The sequence below is a fragment of the Danio rerio genome, chromosome 21, assembly GCF_049306965.1.
Source record: "Danio rerio strain Tuebingen ecotype United States chromosome 21, GRCz12tu, whole genome shotgun sequence".
NCBI lineage: Eukaryota > Metazoa > Chordata > Actinopteri > Cypriniformes > Danionidae > Danio > Danio rerio.
Window position 1 is genome coordinate 48659795 of NC_133196.1, and position 22706 is coordinate 48682500.

Consider the following 22706-nt stretch of genomic DNA (forward strand, 5'->3'; position numbering starts at 1 on the left):
CCAATACTGAAACTAATAAAAACTTAACTAAAACTAAGTTATTTCAAAATAAAGAAACTAACAAAAACTAGTAAATATGCCTTTAAAAACTAATTAAAGCTCATTTGAAAACAAAAAGCCAAATTAAAAAGTCATGAAACATCCAAAACTATTATAACCTTGGCAACACCTGGTTCCTGGTTTTCTCGATTTATTTATTTATTTATTTATTTTGTTGTTTGTTTTTGTTTTTGCTGTCTGGTAAAGTTTGTTTATGTTTGGAATGTTTGGAATTTTTTGGGGATTTTTTTTTTCATATTTTTGCAGTAAATAACTAAAGAATTATGCCTCATGTTTCATTGGCAGTTTTATTGATCTCGTTTAAGTAAAAACAATACTTATTTTTACTTGTTGTAATTGTTTCTTGTCTTAAAATGCTTCTTGATTTAAGAATGTTTTGATCTTTGGACTAGAAACAAGAATAAAAGCATTATTTTGCAGTGTACGCATCCCAGAATAAAGTCTTGTCGTCAACCTAATATTGTTTATTTAGCGTTAGATGCTTATCTTTGCAGTAAACTCGACATGAGCACAGGAGAAGGTGCAGCTTTGTGTTTTTGTCTGCAGACATTGGCATCATTAGCACAGACAGTATAAAGCATCGTCTCCGTTTTCCAGTTGTTATTCGTCTTCTGCTTATTTCTTTTCCATTTTTTGCTCCGGTAAACAGGTAAAAGGTTCATTTCACACCAGCAGAACAAGCTTTTTACATGACTGCGGGTCGTGATGAATTATAATTGAAGCTAATGCGTAATGGCCGAGCCAGAAGAAAACTAAAAACACACACGAGCTCCGCGTTCGCTCATTAACCAGCTGCTGAGTGTGGAAGCAAAAGGACATGTGCCCTGTGCAGAAACAAACACTGGAGTTTTGTGTGTGTGTGGGTTTGCGTACGTAGTGTTTGCATACATTTTGAGAGTGCATGTTTTGAGTGTGCGTTTTGTGTGGGCGTTTATGGAATAAAATCGCTGTCATAAATATTTTGTGCGTAAATAAAATTCACACATCTGTAATTATAAAAACATATAGGAAAACGGAGCGTACTCGTAATTTTAGAACAGACACAGATACGACATTTTCTTTGTCTGTTTGTATACGACTGATAAATTTACAATGAGTGTGTTTTACAAACACGAAACACAGTTTCCCTACGGACACGACAAGCTGATTAAGAGTACGAATCGAAAAGTGACACTCCACTGTCAAAATGACGTCACCGCTGTCACAGGCATTAATAAACAAGCGAGTGTCATCAATCACAATGGTGCGCTTGCTGGGCACTCGAGTTTTGTTATTCCCCCTTTGAGAAATGTCTGTCTGGAGCTGCAATAAAGGTGGAGACTTACGCCCCATTAACACGAGGAGTCAGCTTCAGCGCTTTCTATTCACTTCGGTGACGTCAGGCATTGCCGAACTGCATTGTGGATCGGTCGACGCCGATTCAGAGGCGTTGCTCGCTGCAAAAGTGTCGACTTGCTTAACTTTTTAAGCGCCAATGGAAGTGTCAGCCAATCAGATCGCTTTATGCAAAAACACCAGCTCAGACAGTAGCCAGTTGCTGACTAATTGCATTGGCTGACGCTGCTATGATGATCGCGTCACCCCCAACTTCAGACACGCCTTCTGTCAAGCATTGACGCTGAAGCCCCGTTTGAATGGGGCATTAATGAGGCCCATTTTCGCTGTGTTTTTTTGGACATTTTACAGAAACAAAATTAAGAATGGGCCGAGGATAGTGAGTATGATGCAGAATTTCTCAGTGAGTCACTTATCTTTATTTTTCAGCCTTCCTAAAGCACATAAAGCACAGCTACTCTCTCAATAAAATCCTTATTAGCCACCTGCTCCCACCGCGCGGTCTTTAATTTCTTCTGCAAAAACACTAGTTCGTCATCACTTTCGTCCGCGATAACACCATCCACCTCCACTCCTCAGTCCTTACTTTCGTCTGCGATAACACCCCCCGCCCAACCCTCCATCTTTACTTTAGTCAGTGATAACACCACCCACCCCACCCCTCGGTCCTTACTTTCGTCCACGATAACACCACCTGCTCCCACCACTTTGTCTTTACTTTCGTTTGCGATAACAACACCCCCCTAAACGGCCCCCTAACCCCCCTTGGCCTTCACTTTAGTCTGTGATAACACCACCCACCCATCAGTCCTTACTTTCGTCTGCGATAACACCCCCCGCCCAATCCTTCGTCATCACTTTAGTCTGCGATAACAACCCCCCCCCCCCCCCCACCCCTCGGTCCTTACTTTCGTCCACCATAACACCACCTGCTCCCACCACTTTGTCTTTACTTTCGTTTGCGATAACACCACCCCCCTACACCCCCCTAAACTACCCCCTACCCCCCCTTGGCCTTCACTTTTGTCTGTGATAACACCACCCACCCCCACCCCCACCCATCAGTCCTTACTTTCGTCTGCGATAACACCCCCCGCCCAATCCTTCGTCTTCACTTTAGTCTGCGATAACAACCACCCCACCCCTCGGTCCTTACTTTCGTCCACGATAACACCACCTGCTCCAACCACTTTGTCTTTACTTTCGTTTGCAATAACACCACCCCTTTACACCCCCCTAAACCATCCCCCACCCCCCCTTGGCCTTCACTTTTGTCTGTGATAACACCACCCACACCCACCCCCACCCATCAGTCCTTACTTTTGTCTGCGATAACACCCCCCGCCCAATCCTTCATCATCACTTTAGTCTGCGATAACACCCCCCACCCCCACCCCTCGGTCCTTACTTTCGTCCACGATAACACCACCTGCTCCCACCACTTTGTCTTTACTTTCGTTTGCGATAACACCACCCCCCTACACCCCCTTAAACCACCCCCCACCCCCCCTTGGCCTTCACTTTTGTCTGTGATAACACCACCCACCCCCACCCCCACCCATCAGTCCTTACTTTAGTCTGCGATAACACCCCCCACCCCCACCCCTCGGTCCTTACTTTCGTCCACGATAACACCACCTGCTCCCACCACTTTGTCTTTACTTTCGTTTGCGATAACACCACCCCCCTACACCCCCTTTAACCACCCCCCACCCCCTTGGCCTTCACTTTTGTCTGTGATAACACCACCCACCCCCACCCATCAGTCCTTACTTTCATCTGCGATAACACCCCAACCCCCCCCTCCCCACTCCTTTATCTTCACTTTAGTCTGCAATAACAACCACCCGCCTCCCACCCCCCAACCCTCGATCTTCACTTTCGTCTGCGATAATACCACCCGTCCAACCCTCCGTCTTCACTTTAGTCTGCGATAACAGCACCTGCTCCCACCCCTCGGTCTTTACTTTGGTTTGCGATAACACCATCCACCCCCACCCCTTGGCCTTCACTCTCGTCTGTGATAACACCACCCACTTCCACCCCCCTGTCTTCCACTTTCGTCTGCGTTAACACCACCTGCATTCATCCCCCCGGTCTTCGCTGTCACCCTTCTCCCGGTCGTCACTTTCATCTGTTCGATCTGTTTCGGGACCTCGCAGTTTACAAATGAAGCACTGATCGATTGGTACCAAATTCCAGCATCTTCACAACCCTAGGGGTGTCGCACTGTCGCCTTACAGCAAGAAGGTCACTAGCTCGAGTCCCGGCTGGGTCAGTTGCCATATCTGTGTGGAGTTTGCATGTTCTCCCTGTGTTGGCATGGGTTTCCTCCACAGTCCAAACACACTGTTGGTGTGCTATAGGTGAATTGATAGACTAAACTGGCCATAGTGTTTAAGTGTGTGTGAATATGTGTGTATGGGTGTTTCCCAGTACTGGATTGCAGCTTGAAGGGCATCCACTGTGTAAAACATGCTGGACTAGTTGGCGGTTCATTCTGCTGTGGCAACCCCTGATGAATAAACTGACTAAGTACTAAGAATGAATTCTTTGTATGTATAGTCATGAACGTGTGTGTGTGTGTGTGTGTGTGTGTGTGTGTTTGTAGAGCGAGTAGTTTGATCGTTGTCTGCCGTCGTTAATTCCTCCTAGTCATTCCTCCCAGAGGCGGCTGAGGGGGAAGCTGTAGACCAATCAGGAGTGCACTTGACATTGCAGAATAAGGTCAATAATGCTCTGAGTTTGTGTGACGTCGCTGACCTTTTCTCGCTGTAAACACACACTGATGTCAGACACACGATGCAGATGTGTGTTTGAGCGGGGAATAATGCAGTTGATTATGAGTGTGTGAAGCAGCTCTGTGTTTGATGTGTGTGTGATTAATGACCTTCCAGACCAATAAAACAATAACTTTCCTCTGCGTCCATCAAAATTTAATTAGCAAACCTCCGGCTGCTGAGAGAGTTATGCTTTCAGTGTTGAGCCGCCAGCTTCTCTGCGCTCGTGTGGGCGTGTGTGTGTGGGTGTGTTTGTGTGTGTGTATGTGTATGTCTGTGTCTGTATACAGTACATGCTTGTGTCTGTGTGTGTGCATGTGTTGGATGTGGGTATGTGCGTGTTGTGTGTGTGTGTGTATGTGTGTATGTGTGTGTGTGTGTGTGTGTGTGTGTGTACGTATCTTTGTGTGGGTGTGCATGTGTGTATGTGTGTGTGTGTGTGTGTGTGTTTGTGAGTCTGCATTTGTGTACATGTGTGTCTTTGTGTATGTTTATGAGTGTGTGTGTGTTTGTGTGTGTGTGTCTGTATGTGTGAGAACATGTACATGTGTGTTTGCTCGTGTGTCTGTTTTTGCATATGTTTGTGCGCGCGCGTGTGTATCTATGTGCATGTATGTAAGTGTGTGTGTGTGCGTTGACATGTCGGTGTCTGTTTGTGTGTATTTGTATGTGATGTGTGTGTCTATGTACGTGTGTGCAGGTGTGTGTGTGCATGTGTGTATGTGTGTGTGTGTGTGTAATCGTGTTTAAGTGTGTGCACACACTCAAATGCTGCCTATGCATATGTTTGTTTGTGTATCTGTGTGTGTGTGTGTGTGTGTGTGTGTGTGTGTGTGTGTGTGTGTGTGTGTGTGTGTGTGTGTGCGCGTGTGTGTACGTGGGTACAAATGTATGTGTGGGTTGTGTGTATGTAATATGTATGTGTGTGTGTCTGTGTGTGTGTTTGTGTGTATTTGTGTATATACAGTACAGGAATGTGTGTGTGTGTGTGTGTGTGTGTGTGTGTGTGTGTGTGTGTGTGTGTGTGTGTGTGTGTGTGTGTACACACATAAAGACACACACACAAAAAATACACACAGCCAGACACAAATACACTCCCACACACACACACACAGATATGTGCACACACACTCAAACATTATCGCACATATCTATGTGTGTGTGTGAGGGGTGTGCGTTTGGTCTCCCTGTGTGTATTTTTGTGTGTGTCTAATGTGCGTGTCTGTGTGGTGTGTGTGTGCGTACATGCAATCATGTGGTTGTGTGTGTTTCTAATGCATCTAAATGCGTGTGTGTGCGCGTCTGTGAGTGTGTGCAGTGTTTGTTTCAGCCTGTGAACTCTAGGATAATAGTTGTTCGTTATCTTCTGCAGAGTTTGTTCTCGTGTGTTCAAACACACACAGTCTTGTGCGGCGTGCGCTCATAATAAACACTCCTGCATTAAAGACAGCAGCAGTTAATGGCAGGCGTCTGTCGACCCGAGAGCAGTCGGCTCTTATTAAAGTTGCGTTCCAATCGGCCTCATTGAGATGCATTTATTCCCTCTGCTGCCCCTCTGCTGTTGGACGAGTCTGTTTTGTGCTGCACTTTGAGTCTTCGAGTGGTGTTTTTCCAAGCCAGCGGCTGCATGATTCATGGAATAAAATATGGCTTGCAGCGCAGTAAAATCTCTGATAAACAACTGCACAGCGCATTAGGATCTGCTCATCAGTTCATCTTTAATCTAAGGCCACTTGCTGCAGTCTGCATAGTCTTAGCGACACGGTGGCTCAGTGGTTAGCACTCACCGGTTCCAGTCCTGGCTGGATCAGTTGGCGTGGCTTTCCTCCGGTTCCCCCCACAGTCCAAACACATGCGCTATAGGGGAGTCGATGTGCTGAATTGGCCGTAGTGTACGAGTGTGTATGTGAATGAGTTTGTATGGGTGTTTTCTAGAACTGGGTTGCAGCTGGAAGGGCATTTGCTGTGTAAAACATATGCTGGATAAGTTGGCGGTTCATTCCGCTGTGGTGACCGCTGATTAATTAAGGGACTAAGCCGAAAAGAAAATGAAAGAATGTAAGAGTGTGTGTCTGTGTGAATGAGTGTGGATGGGTGTTTCCCAGATCTGGGTTGCAGCTGGAATGGCATCCGCTGCGTAAAACATGTGCTGGATAAATTGGCGGTTCATTCCGCTGTGGCGACCACTGATAAATAAAGGAACAAAGCTTTAAGAAAAATGAACAAATGTAGAAGTGTGTGTCTGTGTGAATGAGTGTGGATGGGTGTTTCCCAGATCTGGGTTGCAGCTGGAAGGGCATTTGCTGCGTAAAACATATGCTGGATAAGTTGGGGGTTCATTCCGCTGTGGCAACCACTGATAAAGGGACTAAGCCGAAAAGAAAATGAATGAATGTAGGAGTGTGTGTGTGTTTGTGTGTGTGTGAATGAGTGTGTATGGGTGTTTTCCAGAACGGGGTTGCAGCTGGAAGGGCATTCGCTGCGTAAAACATATGCTGGATAAGTTGGCGGTTCATTCCACTGTGGTGTCCGCTGATTAATTAAGGGTCTAAGCCGAAAAGAAAATGAATTAATGTAGGAGTGTGTGTGTGTGTGTGTGTGTGTGTGTGTGTGTGTGTGTGTGTGTGTGTGTGTATGAATGAGTGTGTATGGGTGTTTCCCAGATGTGAGTTGTATCTGGAAGGGCATTTGCTGCGTAAAACATGCTGGATAAGTTGGCGGTTCATTCCGCTGTGGCGACCACTGATTAAGGGACTAAGCCGAAAAGAAAATGAATGAATGAATGAATGAATGTGTGTGTGTGTGTGTGTGTGTGTGTGTGTGTGTGTGTGTGTGTGTGTGTGTGTGTGTGTGTGTGTGTGTGAATGAGTGTGTTTGGGTGATTCCCAGAACTAAGTTGCAGCTGGAAGGGCATTCGCTGCGTAAAATATATGCTGTATAAGTTGGCGGTTCATTCCACTGTGGCGACCACTGATTAAGGGACTAAGCCGAAAAGAAAATGATTGAATGTAGGAGTGTGTGTGTGTGTGAATGAGTGTGTATGGGTGTTTCCCAGAGATGGGTTGCAGTTGGAAGGGCATTCGCTGCATAAAACATATGCTGAAAAAGTTGGCGGTTCATTCCGCTGTGGCGACCACTGATTAATTAAGGGACTAAGCCGAAAAGAAAACGAATGAATGTAGGAGTGTGATTGTAAATGAGTGTGTATGGGTGTTTCCCAGAACTGGGTTGCAGCTAGAAGGGCATTCGCTGCGTAAAACATATGCTGGATAAGTTGGCGGTTCATTCCACTGTGGCGACCCCTTATTAATTAAGGGAATAAGAAGAAAAGAAAAAGAATGTAGGAGTGTGGAATAGTTGGCTGCTGAACACTAAAGGAGATATTTTGAAAAATGTTGTACACCTGTAACCATTGACTTCTATTGTAATAAAACCAAATACTATGAAAGTCAATGGTTACATGTGTACAACATTTATCAAAATATCTTCTTTTGTAGGTGGCGAGGTGGGTAGTCATGTTGCCTCACAGCAAGAAGGTCGCTGGTTCGAGTCCAGTCTGGGTCAGCTGGCGTTTCGGTGTGGAGTTTGCATGTTCTCCCAGTGTTGGCCTGGGTTTCCTCTGGGTGCTCAAACCAGTGACCTTGAGCCACCCCTGAGCCATTGTGCTGCCCCGGAACGCATGATATGGACAAGCACAGAACCTGTCATACTAATAAACAGTTGATGTATTGTTTGTCTCTTCAAGATGCCTACACTAACAATGAGGTCGTGTACATCTGGACGGCGGATGATGAGAAATCAGTGTCTGTGGCTCCTGACGGTTCGAGACTCAACCAGTATGACCTGCTGGGACACGTCATCGGCAAAGAGACCATCAGCTCCAGTACAGGTCAGCACTTCTGCTTTCTGTGCCAAAGTAAAGTGAAATGAATTGAAAACCTGAGCACTCAGTAACACTGAAAATAATGATTCACTGGGTTTACTCACATTCAACTATAGTTACCGGACCACCATCTGAAACATGTCAACATCCTCACAGTGTAAGTATTGTATAACTGTCCCTAGATGAAACAATCATGAATCAATGGCTCATTCACTTTCTTCTTACAGGGACAGGTCCCCCAAAAATGAACATTTACTTTGTGTTTACTCGCACTCAAGTGGTTTTGAACCTTTATGAGTAATCTTGAACACTGAAGAAGATATTTTGAAGAGAGCCAAAAACCTTTGACCTTCATAGTAGGAAATGGTTACAAGTTTCCAGCATATTTCAAAATATCTTCTTTTGTGTTTAACAGAAATTCTATAGTTGCCGATAGCTAATCTGATGAATTATTAATTAATTAATTAATTAATTAATTAATTAATTAATTAATAATAATAATAATAATAATAATAATAATAATAATAATAATAATAATAATAATAAAATAAAAATGCAATTATATAAAATAAAATGTAATTAATTAATATTAATAATAATACAAATAAATTAATAATAATAATACAAATTAATTAATTAATTAATTAATAATTCATCAGATTAGCTATCGGCAACTATAGAATTTCTGTTAAACACAAAAGAAGATATTAATTAATTAATTAAATTATTTATTTATTTATTTATTTATTTATTTATTTATTTATTTGTTTGTTTGTTTGTTTGTTTGTTTGTTCTTTTGTTTGTTCGTTTATTTATTTGTTTATTTATTTATTTTATTTTTGTTGTTGTTTTTTGTTAATTGAATTTAATTTATTTATTTTTGGTTATTATTATTATTTTTTATAATAATAATAATAATAAATAGTTATTTATTATTATTATTATTATTATTATTATTATTTGTTTACTAATTTGTTAACTTCTTTTTATGTATTATTAATTATTTATTTATTTCTTTAAATAATTATTTTTATATTCTTTTGTTATTATTAATTTATTTTATTATTACTTGTTGTTTTTGTTGTTATTTGTTCATTTAATTTAATTAATTTATCATTGCTTATTTTTATTTGTATTATTATTAATATTAATTAATTACATTTTATTTTATATAATTGCATTTTTATTTTATTATTATTATTATTATTATTATTATTATTATTATTATTTAGTTGCTTATTTATTTATTACTTTTTATGTATTATTATTTGTGCATTTTTTTATTCATTATTCATGTTTGTTGTTATTATTTTCTTTCATTATTACTTTTTATTTATTACTGTTGTTGTTGTTGTTGTTGTTGTTGTTGTTGTTGTTGTTGTTTGTTGCATTTTTTTTTTTTTTTTTTTTGCATCACCAGATCTCTTGTATTATCTGTGAATGCTGCTGTCAGCCTTTTAAAATGTATCCTTGAGGAAATGAAGACATCTGCCTCCGTCTGTTGATCAGTATTAGAGGCATGGCTACAGATTTATACAGGATAATGAACACCTCTCTTGATCTTTAACACAGATTATTTAAATGCACGAGTCTGAAACACTCTCCCACTCACAGCAATTCTTTTATCAAATCTCTCTTTTCAATAATGTTGCTCACTTCCCACCTCTCTCTCCCTCCCTCCTCACCAAATATACTTTTGTCATGTCTCTAAAGTAATTTTCTGGCCCGTTTTGAAAGCACAAAGTTTATCGATTGCGTTTCTGCCTCAGTTATTGGGGTCGTATGGCCTCTGTGAAGCAGGAAGGGCCCAAATATGTTTAAGTGCACCAAGAAATAAATAAATAAAAGCGTGCGCGTTCAATTTAATAATGCACAAGTGTGAAAATGAAACAATGATGAAACTGACCTTACGGGTGCACAGTATTAATGGAGGTTTTTTTCTGAAGACTGTAAAAGAGAAATCAGTGGTAAATGATTATGCTTTAACTCCCGGATGTAGAGGCGCCGTCACACTAATCTGGGTGAATATTAATGTATTTCACTGTTTCAAGGGTGAGTGTGTAATGTGTCCATTATATTAAACAGCGCTTGTTTAAATCAGTTGAAATCATGTAATCAAATTAGTTCAAATAGATGCTAATAAAAAAGCAAATCGATTTGAAATAAAATGACAATTTGATAAAGAAGTAACAAAAAAAAACTGCTATGTATTTAGTTATGTGGTTATTTTATTAAGTTATTTATTTTAGTTATTTACTTTATTTATTTATTTATTTATTTGTTTGTTTGTTTTAGTTTTAGTTCTTTTTAAAATTACCTGTAATTAATTCATGTTTTTTATTTATTTAACTATTTATTTATTTTTGTTATTTTATTTATTTGAGTTATTTTGGTTATTTTTATATTAGTTAATTTAGTCATTTTTTAATTTTATTTATTATTACATTTATTAATTCATTCATTTTGTTTATTTAAAATATTTAATTATTTATTTATTTGTGTATTTATTTTATATTTAGTTATTTTAGTTGTTAATTTATTTTAGATATGTATTTATTTTATTTATTTTTAGTTTATTTTTTTATTTTTTTATTGTTTTATTTAGTTATTTAGTTATTTTAGTTATATATTAATTAATTATTTTATTTATTTTTTATATTTATTTTTTATTTTTTTATTTATTAATGGGGCGTGAATACAGTGAAATCCGAGAACGCAGTCAAAATCAAATGAGGGCTTTTCTTTTTCTGGTCGGCTTTTGTAAAGGGTTTAGGGAAGGTGGAGGAGGAGGAGGCGGAGGGTTGGTCGGCCGATTGGCCGGTTGCCCAGTGAATCGTTCAGTCATTCAGTCAGTCAGACAGACGGTCTCTCGATAGCGGCCTCCCTCGGCTTTACGCGGAACAGCGCAGGCGCGAACGGCAAAAACAAAAACTGCACAAATACGTACCTCCCAGGACGTATTTCACGGTCTCCAGATACGTCCGCAGGGCTACGTTTCCAGAATGAGCCTGGGTTGGAAATAACATATTGTCTTCATATTGTCTGCAATGAAATACAAGACAAAGTAAATTCGGAAATCACTATTTTTTTTTTTTATTATTATTTGCATTTTTCATACTTTCCCGAATTCATTCAGATGTGGGCATTTATACAGTAAAGCTAACAAACTAACTAATGACGCTGTTGTCTCAATGAATATTCAGCATTTATTAGAAGTAGTAAATCACATGAATTAAAAATGTCTTTAATGAAAAGCCAGTGTAAAAGTTTAGTCTGGGATATTTGGCGATGTATTTTGCAACTCATGCCATTTTTTTGTCGTAAAGTTGTTAAAAAACTTAACCTTTTCCCAAGATTTGCTTCATGCCAATAGCAATACACATTTAAAAATCTATCTCTTGATGAAAATATCAGAAGAACTGAAAAACTTGACCCAATAAAGAGAAGCTTAGCTGAACTGAGCAGGATTTGCTTTCTAAAACACAGTTTAATCCATAATTCCCTGTCACCATAAAGTCAAAGGGCTTCCTTTGGAAAGAGATAAAAGTTTTCTCAGTTGTACACAAACACCGTCTCACTTACTCTGTGTTATGACTTTAGATTTAAGGACTAGAGGCGATGTTTAGTCCATGATTAATTTTGTCAAGAGTGATAGCAAGAGACCAAACGATAACAAAGTTATACTAAAAGAAAGTGAAGTTATTACAGAAGTGTAAGGATATCTAATAGAAAAAATTATACACAAACTTTAGAGAATATAATATTAGTCAAAGAATATTTGCACAACAGTTAAAAGTATATAAATAAGTATGTAGGTTAGTAAGAAGGCAAGTATGTAAGTATGTAGGTAAGTAAAGAGGGTACGCAGGTAGGTAAGTAGGTAGGTCAGTAAGAGTAGGTAAGTAAGTAGGCAAGAAAGGAGGTAGTAAGTAGGTAAGAAGGTAAGTAGGTATTAAGTAGGTTGTAAGTAGGTAAATAACTAGGTAAGACGGAAAGTATGTAGGAAAGTAGGTAAGTAGGTAGATAAGTTGGTAGGTTGTAAGTAGATAGTTTGTAGGTAGGAAGTAGGTAAGTTGGCAAGTTAGTATGTAGGTACTGTATATAGGTAAGTAGGTAGTAAATATGTAAGAAAGTAAGCAAGTATGTAGGTAAGTAGGTGAGTAAATATGTAGTATGTAGGTAGTGAGTAGGTACGTAAACAGGTAAGAAGGCAAGTATGTTGGAAAGTAGGTAAATATGTAGATAATTAGGTGTGTAGGTAGCAAGCAGGTAAGTAAGTTAGTAGATAAATAGGTAGTAAATAGATAGTAAGTAGGTACTAAGTAGGTAGGTTGGTAAGTAGGCAAGTAAGTATGTAGGTGAGTAAATAACTAGGTAAGTAATAGGTAAGTTGGTAAGTAAGTAAGTAGGTAAGAAGGTAAGTATGTAGGTCAAGTAATCAGGTAAGTAAGTAGGTAAGAAGGTAAGTATGTAGGAAAGTAGGTAGGTAGTAAGTAGATAGTATGTAGATTGTAAGTAGGTAAGTAAGTTGGCAAGTTAGTGTGTAGGTAAGTCGGTGAGTAGGTAGTAAATATGTAAGAAAGTAAGCAAGTATGTGGGTAAGTACATAAGCATGTAAGAAGTATGTTGGAAAGTAGGTAAATAGGTAGATACGTATAGGTACATGTGTAGGAAGTGGGTAAGTTGATAGATAAGTAGGTAGTAATTAGATATTAAGTAAGTACTAAGTAGATAGGTTGGTAAGTAGGCAAGTAAGTATGTGGGTAAGTAGGTAAACATGCAGGTAAGTAAATAGGTAGTAAGTGGGTAGTAAATATGTAAGTAGGAAAGAAGGCAAGTAAGTAGGCTAGTATGTGTGTAAGCAGGTAGGTAAGAAGGCTTGTAAGTAGGCAAGTAAGTATTTATGTAAGTAAGTAGGCAAGTATTTAAGTAGGTAGTACGTAGGTAAGTAGGCAAGAAAGTATGTAGGTAAGTGTCCATAAGCGCCATCAACTTCTCTGGGCTCTGAGGCATGCTGCTTCATCCAGTAAAACAGTGACGCAGCAGATGTGGCGTTAGATCTGAGCATTATTGTATATTTTATTTCACTAACAATAATATATAAAGACTATAAGTTGCAAATGCAGCTTATAGTTTTTTTTATCCTCTCAGCTGTGTAAAGACTGCTTATAAACACTAGCGAGTAACTGTCAATTAAAAGCATTCATTTAGTGTAATTTCATGAAAAGAATGCATCAAACAATAATGCATTTAGTCCCGCTTCCTGATCCGTACATACATTTCCTAATAAGGGATTGCTTTCCTTTTTTCTGAGTAATTCAAGCTTGAAATACCACCTAATTGCAGACATGTTTCTGCCATTCACACAGAATGCATTCTTGCGTTTAAACAGCTGGACGGAAAACAACGGAGCGGAAGAGAGGCAGATGCTGGAAAAAAAAAAGGCAATAACCAAAGACGTCCGTCTGACATGTGTGTAGAGCAGTGCTTCACAAACATGTTGCTGGAAAACATTCAACACGGTGCATTCTGCTCCAACCAATAGATTCACAGGGGTCATCAGAGATGGTGCAATCGTCATGACAACAGACAGTGTTTCTTATTGTTTCTTATTATTTTTATTAATGTGTTATTATATATTTTATTGTATTTTTATTTTATTATTATTATTATTAGTAGTAGTAGTAGTAGTAGTAGTAGTAACAATTGTTTATTTTTTTAAATACTGTATTTTTTGTTTTATTATTATTATTATTATTGTATTATTATTAATACTGTATTTTTTTATTTTATTATTGTTATTGTTGGGCAGCACGATGGCGCAGTGGGTAGCACAATCACCTCACAGCAAGAAAGGTTGCTAATTTGAGCCCCGGCTGCATCAGTTGGCATTTCTGTGTGGAGTTTGCATGTTCCCCCCGTGTTTGCATGGGTTGAATTGCGGAAATTGCATACGTTAAGTTGGCCATAGTGTATGTGAGTAACACTCAAAAAAGGTGTCTTTTGACAGCTAGTCTATAATAAATACAGACACTTGCGCCACACATTCTCTATTGGAGACAGGTCGGGACTGCAGGCAGGACAATCAAGTATCTGTATTCGCTCTGGTTGGTTGGTGGATTTGTTTGTTTGTTTGTTTGGTTGATTCATTTGGTTGCTTGCTTGGTTGGTTGCTTGGCTGGTTGATTTGTGTAGCTTGTTGTTTGGTTGGTTGTTGGTTGTTTGTGTGGTTGGTTGATTTGTTTGTTTGTTTTTTGGTTTGTTGGTTATTTGGTTGGTTGCTTGCTTGCTTGCTTGGTTGGTTTGTTATTAGCCTTTAAATAATTAATTTCGTTTGTTAAGCGCAAATATTCGGTTCAAAACTATTTCTAAATTCAGTTCCAATTTTCAGCAAACGAATAAATGAACAATAATAACAAAATGTGCTCAAAAACCTGAGTTACATCCTAATACACATGCTGTGCCCAATGTGGTCTAAAACCTGACAGGTGGGCAAATCTAAGCTTGTTTTTAATAAAACAAATATAAATATGGATATAATAAATAATACTGCTAATAATGATAACATTATACAAAAGCAAATTGGTATAATTAAACTGAAAAAGCCTCCCAAGATGAAGAAGGCATGAAAGTATGACTTTTATATTTATGTAGCCTAGTAAATAATATGTTTTGTAATATTTTAATCCTTTATATTTATATTGTATATATAATTTTATTATATCCTATATATATATCCTTAATATTTTTATTCTTTTTCATTTGTAAAGATATTTGCGTATTGCTCTACATCTTGTGTGTATTAAGCAGTGTGTAAGCGAGGCGCTAAACTAACTCGCTCTGCGCTGGACTTTAGACCGGCTTTGTTTTGATCTATTGAAAAATCTATTATAATTTCTCAAAATAGCAACGCGCCAGCAATGTGCCTCAGAACGCCTTCCTTTTTAGACCAGAACGCCTATGAGCGCACATATGAGCGCTAATGCATTTGCTATTTAAACAATGTGCTGCAAAACGTCAAAACAACTCTTGCGCCAAGCTGAAATTAGCAAACAGAAATTGCGTCGCGCCTTGCGCATCATTGCGCCGGGTGTATGATAGGGCCCTTTAAGTTCAGCAGCTACTTACTGAATTATATAGCCACACAACACAGCTTCTGAAACTGTGTAAATTAAGATGTTTCCGACCTTGGCTGTGTAGAAAATTTATAGACCTTATAAAACGTTTTGTGTTTCCCTGAAGTGAATTTGAAGTGATATTACGATAATCTCTCCACTCTACTCTGCACAGAAACTGCTTTAATGGTCGGTAGTGGAGAACTCCTGTCACCTCTGAGAGTCAGAGTCTGCTCTTTTTGGTTTTTCTTAATCAACCATTTGCAGTTTTTCATCTCCGTATAGTTCTGTCTGTAAAATTCTGATTATAGCAGTGGCCTCTAAACCTCTTTTATTGCTGACACCCACAACTCATCCACAGTTTCCAGCACAACAGGCTCCCGGTAAGATTCGAGCCAGCAATTTGTGTGAAATCGAGTGGCACAGTGTAGGATAGGATGTAGAAATCGCATATAGAGTGTGTGTATTTGAATAACTTTGCATTCTTGTGTCTTTAAGAGGACACTTTCTCTGCTATTCAGAGCAAAAGCACATGTCAAGGGCAGATTCTGAGGTGGTGATTATTTCCAGACGACACTATTAAGACGCGGGTAAAAAGCTGGTGAAAGGGTTTAGTATCAACTCGCCTTCAGAGGAGACACCTATTTCACTGTCCCCGTCTGCTTCGAATGGACAAGACGAATGCTCGGGTGTTTGTTTCCAAAGCACCGGGAGCATCTGTTTATTCTTCATTTTGTCATTTTAATTGTCTTCCGCTCTGCCTCTCGGTGCAGGGACAGAACGCTAACTCAGTTGAAAATTGCTTTTTTTTTCCCCCACAGAGATTACAATTTCAACCTCAGGTCTCGTTAAAAGGAGTATTTCACCTAAAAATGAAAATTCTGTCATCAGAAATAGATCTTTCAGAAAATGCCATGGGCTTTCTTTTGTGTAATGAGTATGTAGCACTTTAGAAATAATGTGATCCATGCAGCACATATTACAAAAGCTTTTAGGTCAGAGAATAGATCTGGTTTTTGAAAGATTTTCAATTGTTTTAGTAGGAGTTCATTAGTACGCATGCACAAGATAAAATCAAATGGTAGTGCGTGTGTTTGTGTGTCTACTTGTTTATGGAGTTTTCAAGGATTTAAAAAAATTGCAAAACGACATGGGAATGACCTAGTTGTACCCTATTCTACTCTGGAATAACCTTAATGCTCTGGTCTTATGGCTATATATATATATATATAAATATGAGCACTGTAAATAGACAGTACAGTTGTGTGCGCATTGCATCAGGATCCACCAGTCGTATGTTCTGTTTCTATAGTGCAAACCAAATTTGGGAGCTAGTAATCTGTTAGACGTCACTATACTTGTGCCTTCCGGACTGATGAGTGTATTGCAGATGACATCATCACATCTCATATGACATATAAGCTAGTGATGATATATGATGATGTGTGTGTGTAGTAGAGGTGTCCCATTTCCTCTGGGAATATTTTCATCTCTACCTCTTCGCAAACTGTTTGAAGTGCCAAGGGGAAGGAGGAATTTGCAGTTTCTCCTATTTTTTTATTCACACTTTTTTATTTAGTTGATTTGATTGGTTGGTAAGTTGGTTGGTTGGTTGGTTGGTTGGTTGGTTGGTTGGTTGGTTGGTTGGTTGATTGGTTGATTTGGTTGGTTGGTTGGTTGGTTGGTTGGTTGGTTGGTTGGTTGGTTGGTTGGTAGGTTGGTTGGTTTGTTGGTTGATTGGTTGGTTGGTTGATTTGGTTGGTTGGTTGGTTGGTTGGTTGGTTGGTTGGTTGGTTGGTTGGTTGGTAGGTTGGTTGGTTGGTTGGTTGGTTGGTTGGTTGGTTGGTTGGTTGGTTGGTTGGTTGGTTGGTTGGTTGGTTGGTTGGTTGGTTGGTTGGTTGGTTGGTTGGTAAGTTGGTTGGTTGGTAGGTTGGTTGGTTGGTTGGTTGGTTGATTGGTTGATTGGTTGATTTGGTTGGTTGGTAGGTTGGTTGGTTGGTTGGTTGGTTGGTTGGTTGGTTGGTAAGTTGGTTGGTTGGTAGGTTGGTTGGTTGGTTGGTTGGTTGGTTGGTTGGTTGGTTGGTTGGTTGGTTGGTTGGTTGGTTGGTAGGTTGGTTGGTTGGTTGGTTGGTTGGTTGGTTGGTTGGTTGGTTGGTTGGTTGGTTGGTTGGTTGGTTGGTTGGTTGGTTGGTTGGTTGGTTGGTTGGTTGATTGGTTGGCAGGTTGGTTGGTTGGTTGGTTGGTTGGTGGGTTGGTGGGTTGGTTGGTTGGTTGGTTGGTTGGTTGGTTGGTTGGTTGGTTGATTTGGTTGGTTGGTTGGTTGGTTGGTTGGTTGGTTGGTTGGTTGGTTGGTTGGTTGGTTGGTTGGTTGGTTGGTTGGTTGGTTGGTTGGTTTGTTGGTTGATTTGGTTTGTTGATTTTGTTGGTTGGCTGGTTGATTGGTTGGTTGGTTTGTTGGTTTGTTGGTTTGTTGGTTGATTTGGTTTGTTGATTTTGTTGGTTGGCTGGTTGGTTGGTTTGTTGGTTGGTTGGTTGGTTGGTTGATTTGGTTGGTTGGTTGGTTGGTTGGTTGGTTGGTTGGTTGGTTGGTTGGTTGGTTGGTTGGTTGGTTGGTTGGTTGATTTGGTTGGTTGATTTGGTGGGTTGTTTGGTTGAGTTGGTTGGTTGAGTTGGTTGGTTGATTTGGTTAGTTGATTTGGTTGGTTGATTTTGGTTGGTTGGTTGGTTGATTTGGTCTGTTGTTGGTTGGTTGGTTGGTTGGTTGATTTGGTCAGTTGGTTGGTTGGTTGGTTAATTTGGTTGGTTATTATTTTATAGGGCCAATTTTTTGTTATTTCTGCTGAGAATTTGGTAGTTCTGCTGTAGGATTTATGTGGATTGATTTTGGGAGTACTGTAACTAAAAGCTTAACATAATAAATAAAATAACAACTTTTTAACTTTTAAACTTTTATGTAATGTTTACAGGGCAAATCCAATTAGATTTACCTATTTGGTAAACAAAGTCTCTCATATAATAATATATTTACTAAAAGAGAGAAAATTTGACTTTACAAACTGTATCGTGAGCAAATCATATAAAGATTTTCATATTAGTCAATAATATTAGTGGCATAAAAAAAACTGAGGAAAAATAAAAAATAGCCTTAATGATGGCCTAAAAATCACTAAGAACAACTAAAAATAATTGTAAAAAATATTTATATCTCATGGAAATTAATAACGCTTTAATCTTCATTAAAAAATCAACATATTTAAGTCAATCTTACTGTATGCTGGCTTGCCAGAATCTTATCCTCGAGTTTGAAGGTCAGAGTAGATCTCAGTGCTTGAATATTTAGACTTGCTTTCTGATGTTGGCAAATAAAAAAAAATCAATGCTGCAACTGATGCATTAGCCTTGGTTGGCCTCTGCAATATTACTAAAACTCCTTCTTTCATGTTCCATTAATGAACCCACTCTTAAAGCTCAGAGATGTCTATAATCTTTTGACATGGCTAATAGACAGTCAGGTGTCCTGGATATTTTATATTTTACATTATTAACGAAACTGATGTTTACTTTTGAATTAATGTGCCTGTTGGAAACATAGAGGAAGCCCTGGAAATGTTTGAAAGTGGGACTTTACACCGTGAGTGAGCACAGTACATTATTAGTCTTTTTTATTTATAAAGTTGTTGGTTGGTTGGTTGGTTGGATGGTTGGTTGGTTGGTTGGTTGATTGGTTGGTTGGTTGGTTGGTTGGTTGGTTGGTTGGTTGGTTGGTTGGTTGGTTGATTGGATGGTTGGTTGGTTGGTTGGTTGGTTGGTTGGTTGGTTGGTTGGTTGGTTGGTTGGTTGGTTAATTTGGTTGGTTGATTGGATGGTTGGTTGGTTGGTTGGTTGGTTGGTTGGTTGGTTGGTTGGTTGGTTGGTTGGTTGGTTGGTTGGTTGGTTGGTTGGTTGGTTGGTTGGATGGTTGGTTGGTTGGTTGGTTGGTTGGTTGGTTGGTTGGTTGGTTGGTTGGTTGGTTGGTTGGTTGGTTGGTTGGTTGGTTGGTTTGTTGGTTGGTTGGTTGGTTGGTTGGTTGGTTGGTCGGTTGGTCGATTGGATGGTTGGTTGGTTGGTTGGTTGGTTGGTTGGTTGGTTGGTTGGTTGGTTAATTTGGTTGGTTGGTTGATTTGGTTGGTCGGTTGGTTGGTTGGTTGGTTGGTTGGTTGGTTGGTTGGTTAATTTGGTTGGTTGGTTGATTTGGTTGGTTAATTTGGTTGGTTGGTTGATTTGGTTGGTTGGTTGGTTGGTTGGTTGGTTGGTTGGTTGGTTGGTTGGTTGGTTGGTTGGTTGGCTGGCTGGTTGCTTGCTTGATTGTTTGGTTGGTTGGTTGGTTGGTTGGTTGGTTGAATGATTTGTTTTGTTGGTTGGTTGTTTGCTTGGGCCTTTGGTTTGTTGGTTTGTTGGTTGGTTGGTTTGTTGTTTTGTTGGCTGGTTGTTTATTTAATTACTAGTTTGTTTGGTTGGCTGGCTGATTTCTTTGATTTATTTAGTTGTTTGTTTGTTTGTTCGTTTGTTTGTTTGTTTGCTCGTTCATTCATTCGTTCGTTGGCAAATGAAGTTTGGATTGTAGAAAAAATGTATTACAGTAAATCTTCTAAATTGATAATATACTATTTATTATTTTGTGAAACTTATTTTTTTAATAATGTGAAAACCTGTAATTTTTTAACAAATGCACTCTTAAAGGAATAGTTCATACAAAAATAATACCTGTCATCATTCGCTCACACTTTACTTGTTTTAAACCTTTATGAGCTTATTTTTTCTTTTAAAGAACATTTTAAAGAAAGCTCGAAACCTGTACCCATTGACTGCCATAGTATATGTTCCTTCTGTAAGGTTTTTTTTTTTTCAGCTTTAATTGGCCATTAATCGTTATTGATTGGTACTATTGTTTTAAATTAATGTAACTGATGGTTTAAATTTTTAGAATGTTATTCAATCCCCAAAAAGGCTGTTTTATGAACATTTTGACTGAATGGTTTTGTAGGGAATCACTGTAAAAGTGTAGTTTTGTATTTATTTTTAATTGTGCATTATATGATTTGGCTAATATGGTTTATGCTAAGGTGAGATGAGCACTAGTGGGCGGGGCTTTCCCCCCTCTGATGACACGTACAACGAGAGAATGTCAATCAAAGTGTTTCTGCAGACTGTTTATATCAAATGTGATTTAAAAAAAATGTATTATTAATTTTAACCATTAGAAGCTGGATATGTTCACACTGCTGACACACAACTGGGTTTAAGCCCCTTATAAATGTGATTTTTGAATAGTAGGTGCACTTTAAAACACTGAATGAGTCAAAACATGTGCAGATATTCTTACTCTGATTGGCTGTTGTCATTTTTTCCTCTTTTCACAACTTTCTTTTGTATGTGTTGTCTCATCAATAATGCATCTCTCTTCTCTCCCTCTCGTCCCTCATATAGGAGAATATGTGGTGATGACAACATATTTCCATTTGAAAAGGAAAATTGGCTATTTCGTGATCCAGACGTATCTGCCCTGCATAATGACCGTCATATTATCTCAGGTCTCCTTCTGGCTGAACCGCGAGTCTGTGCCGGCGCGCACCGTCTTCGGTAAGTCTTTTTTTTATCCTTTCGCTGTTGTTTATTAATGCGCCGATGTGCTCTGCGAGTAATCCGGCAAATAACACGTTCACTGTAGAGCTGCTGTTTAAATGATGAGACTAGATCAAAAACATGCTGCGGCGTATATTTGAAGAAAATCCCCCTTTTTTTTCTTTGTTTTTGTTCGCCATCATGAAACAACAGGAAGCCTAGAGTAAACAAGAGCAGCAGTGATGATCTGAAAAGTCTGGAAGAAAGTTCACTGTTTAGCAGAACATGCAAACTCCACACAGAAATAACAACTGGCCCAGCCAGGACTCGAACCAGCGATCTTCTTGCAGTGAAGCGACAGTGCATAGTTGCCCATAGACAAATTTATCTTATAAACATATCTAGATGTTATAATAATATTAATAGGACCTCACGGGTCAACCATGCTGCTTTATTCTGTCAGTCTATGTGTCTCCACATCTATAATCCTCTGAGTCTATGCTGACATTATCTTCAGCAGCTCAAACACTCTAATGGCGAATGGACAGACGGCTGCTTCTCACTCAGGGATGTTTATGCTAATGAGGGGGGATGGTCACTAGTGGGCGGGGCTATGTGGCACGTACAAAGGGTGAATGTCAATCAAAGAGTTATTATCAAGTGTGGTTATAGACAATACAATTAATGCACGTTTACCATTAGAGGCTGGAGATATTCACACACTGTTTCCATGCAACTGTGTTTAAACAGTGAATTTTGCATAATACAGAAGGGACCCCAGGAAAGTGACGGGTTTTGTTTTGTGTAATGGGATCACAGGATTGACCTGTCATTGCCACAATACAAGCACCTCGTTAATCGCCGATTAAACGCAAATGAAATGAAGTCCTGGAAAAAAGTGATGCTGACAGGACAGGAAAGAGGAAGATGAAGCAGAAGCAGCTGGATCTCCTTTGGCAGCTCATTCACGGCGGCTCTTTAAGCCAGCTGAAGTGAAGAGATTATTGCTTATTGAGTCCACATCAGCTCTCTTTTTTTCCGGCTTCATCTGATGTCCTGTGAATGAACGGGCTGAGCATCAGGTGCAGCGCGGGATGAGAAACTTTTTGCAATCGGCCGGCGGATAATGCATTTCTGACACATGCTCTTGATGGAGCGCAGACGCTTTTCATGCACCACTGTTCTAGATATTACACAGACAGCGCATTTTAAATCTCGTTCGGCATGAGGTTGCTATTTATTCATTCATTCATTCATTCATTTTCTTGTCGGCTTAGTCCATTTATTAATCCGGGGTCGCCACAGAGGAATGAACCCCCAACTTATCCAGCAAATTTTTATGCAGCGGATGCCCTTACAGCCGCAACCCATCTCTGGGAAACATCCAAACAATTTAGCCTACCCAATTCACCTGTACCGCATGTCTTTGGACTGTGGGGGAAACCGGAGCACCCAGAGGAAACCCACGCGAAGGCAGGGAGAACATGCAAACTCCACACAGAAACGCCAACTGAGCCGAGGCCCAGCGACCTTCTTGCTGTGGGGTAACAGCACATCCTACTGCGCCACTGCGTCACCGGTTGCTATTTAAATATGATTCAATCTGAGAAGGCTAATAAGTCACTATGCAATATAAGGTATTATTTATTATATTATTACCTAGTGCTGGGCAATGATTAATCACAATTAATCCAAAATAAAAGTTTATATAGAGCATATATCTAAACATAATAGTTTAATAACTCATTTGTAATATATGATTTATTTTCTCTTTGCCATGATGACAGCACATAATATTAGACGAAATGTTCTTCAAGATACAAGTATTCAGCTTAAAGTGACATTTAAAGGCTTCACTAGGTTAATTAGGCATGTTATGGTACATTAGGCAAGTCTACAGTGCTTGTTCTGTAGACAATCATAAAAGATATT

General features: G+C 39.1%; 1 protein-coding gene across 4 annotated transcripts in view; it reads left to right on the forward strand.

Annotated features, from left to right (window-relative positions):
• gabra3 (gamma-aminobutyric acid type A receptor subunit alpha3) overlaps positions 1–22706 on the forward strand; it is a 315734-nt gene that overhangs the window by 247775 nt on the left and 45253 nt on the right. For all 4 annotated transcript variants that reach the window (XM_073935538.1, XM_073935539.1, XM_073935540.1 and 1 more), the window contains exons 7-8: positions 7921–8064; positions 20640–20792. In XM_073935538.1, the coding sequence (XP_073791639.1) occupies positions 7921–8064; positions 20640–20792 (297 nt within the window). The remainder of the gene's footprint in view (positions 1–7920; positions 8065–20639; positions 20793–22706) is intronic.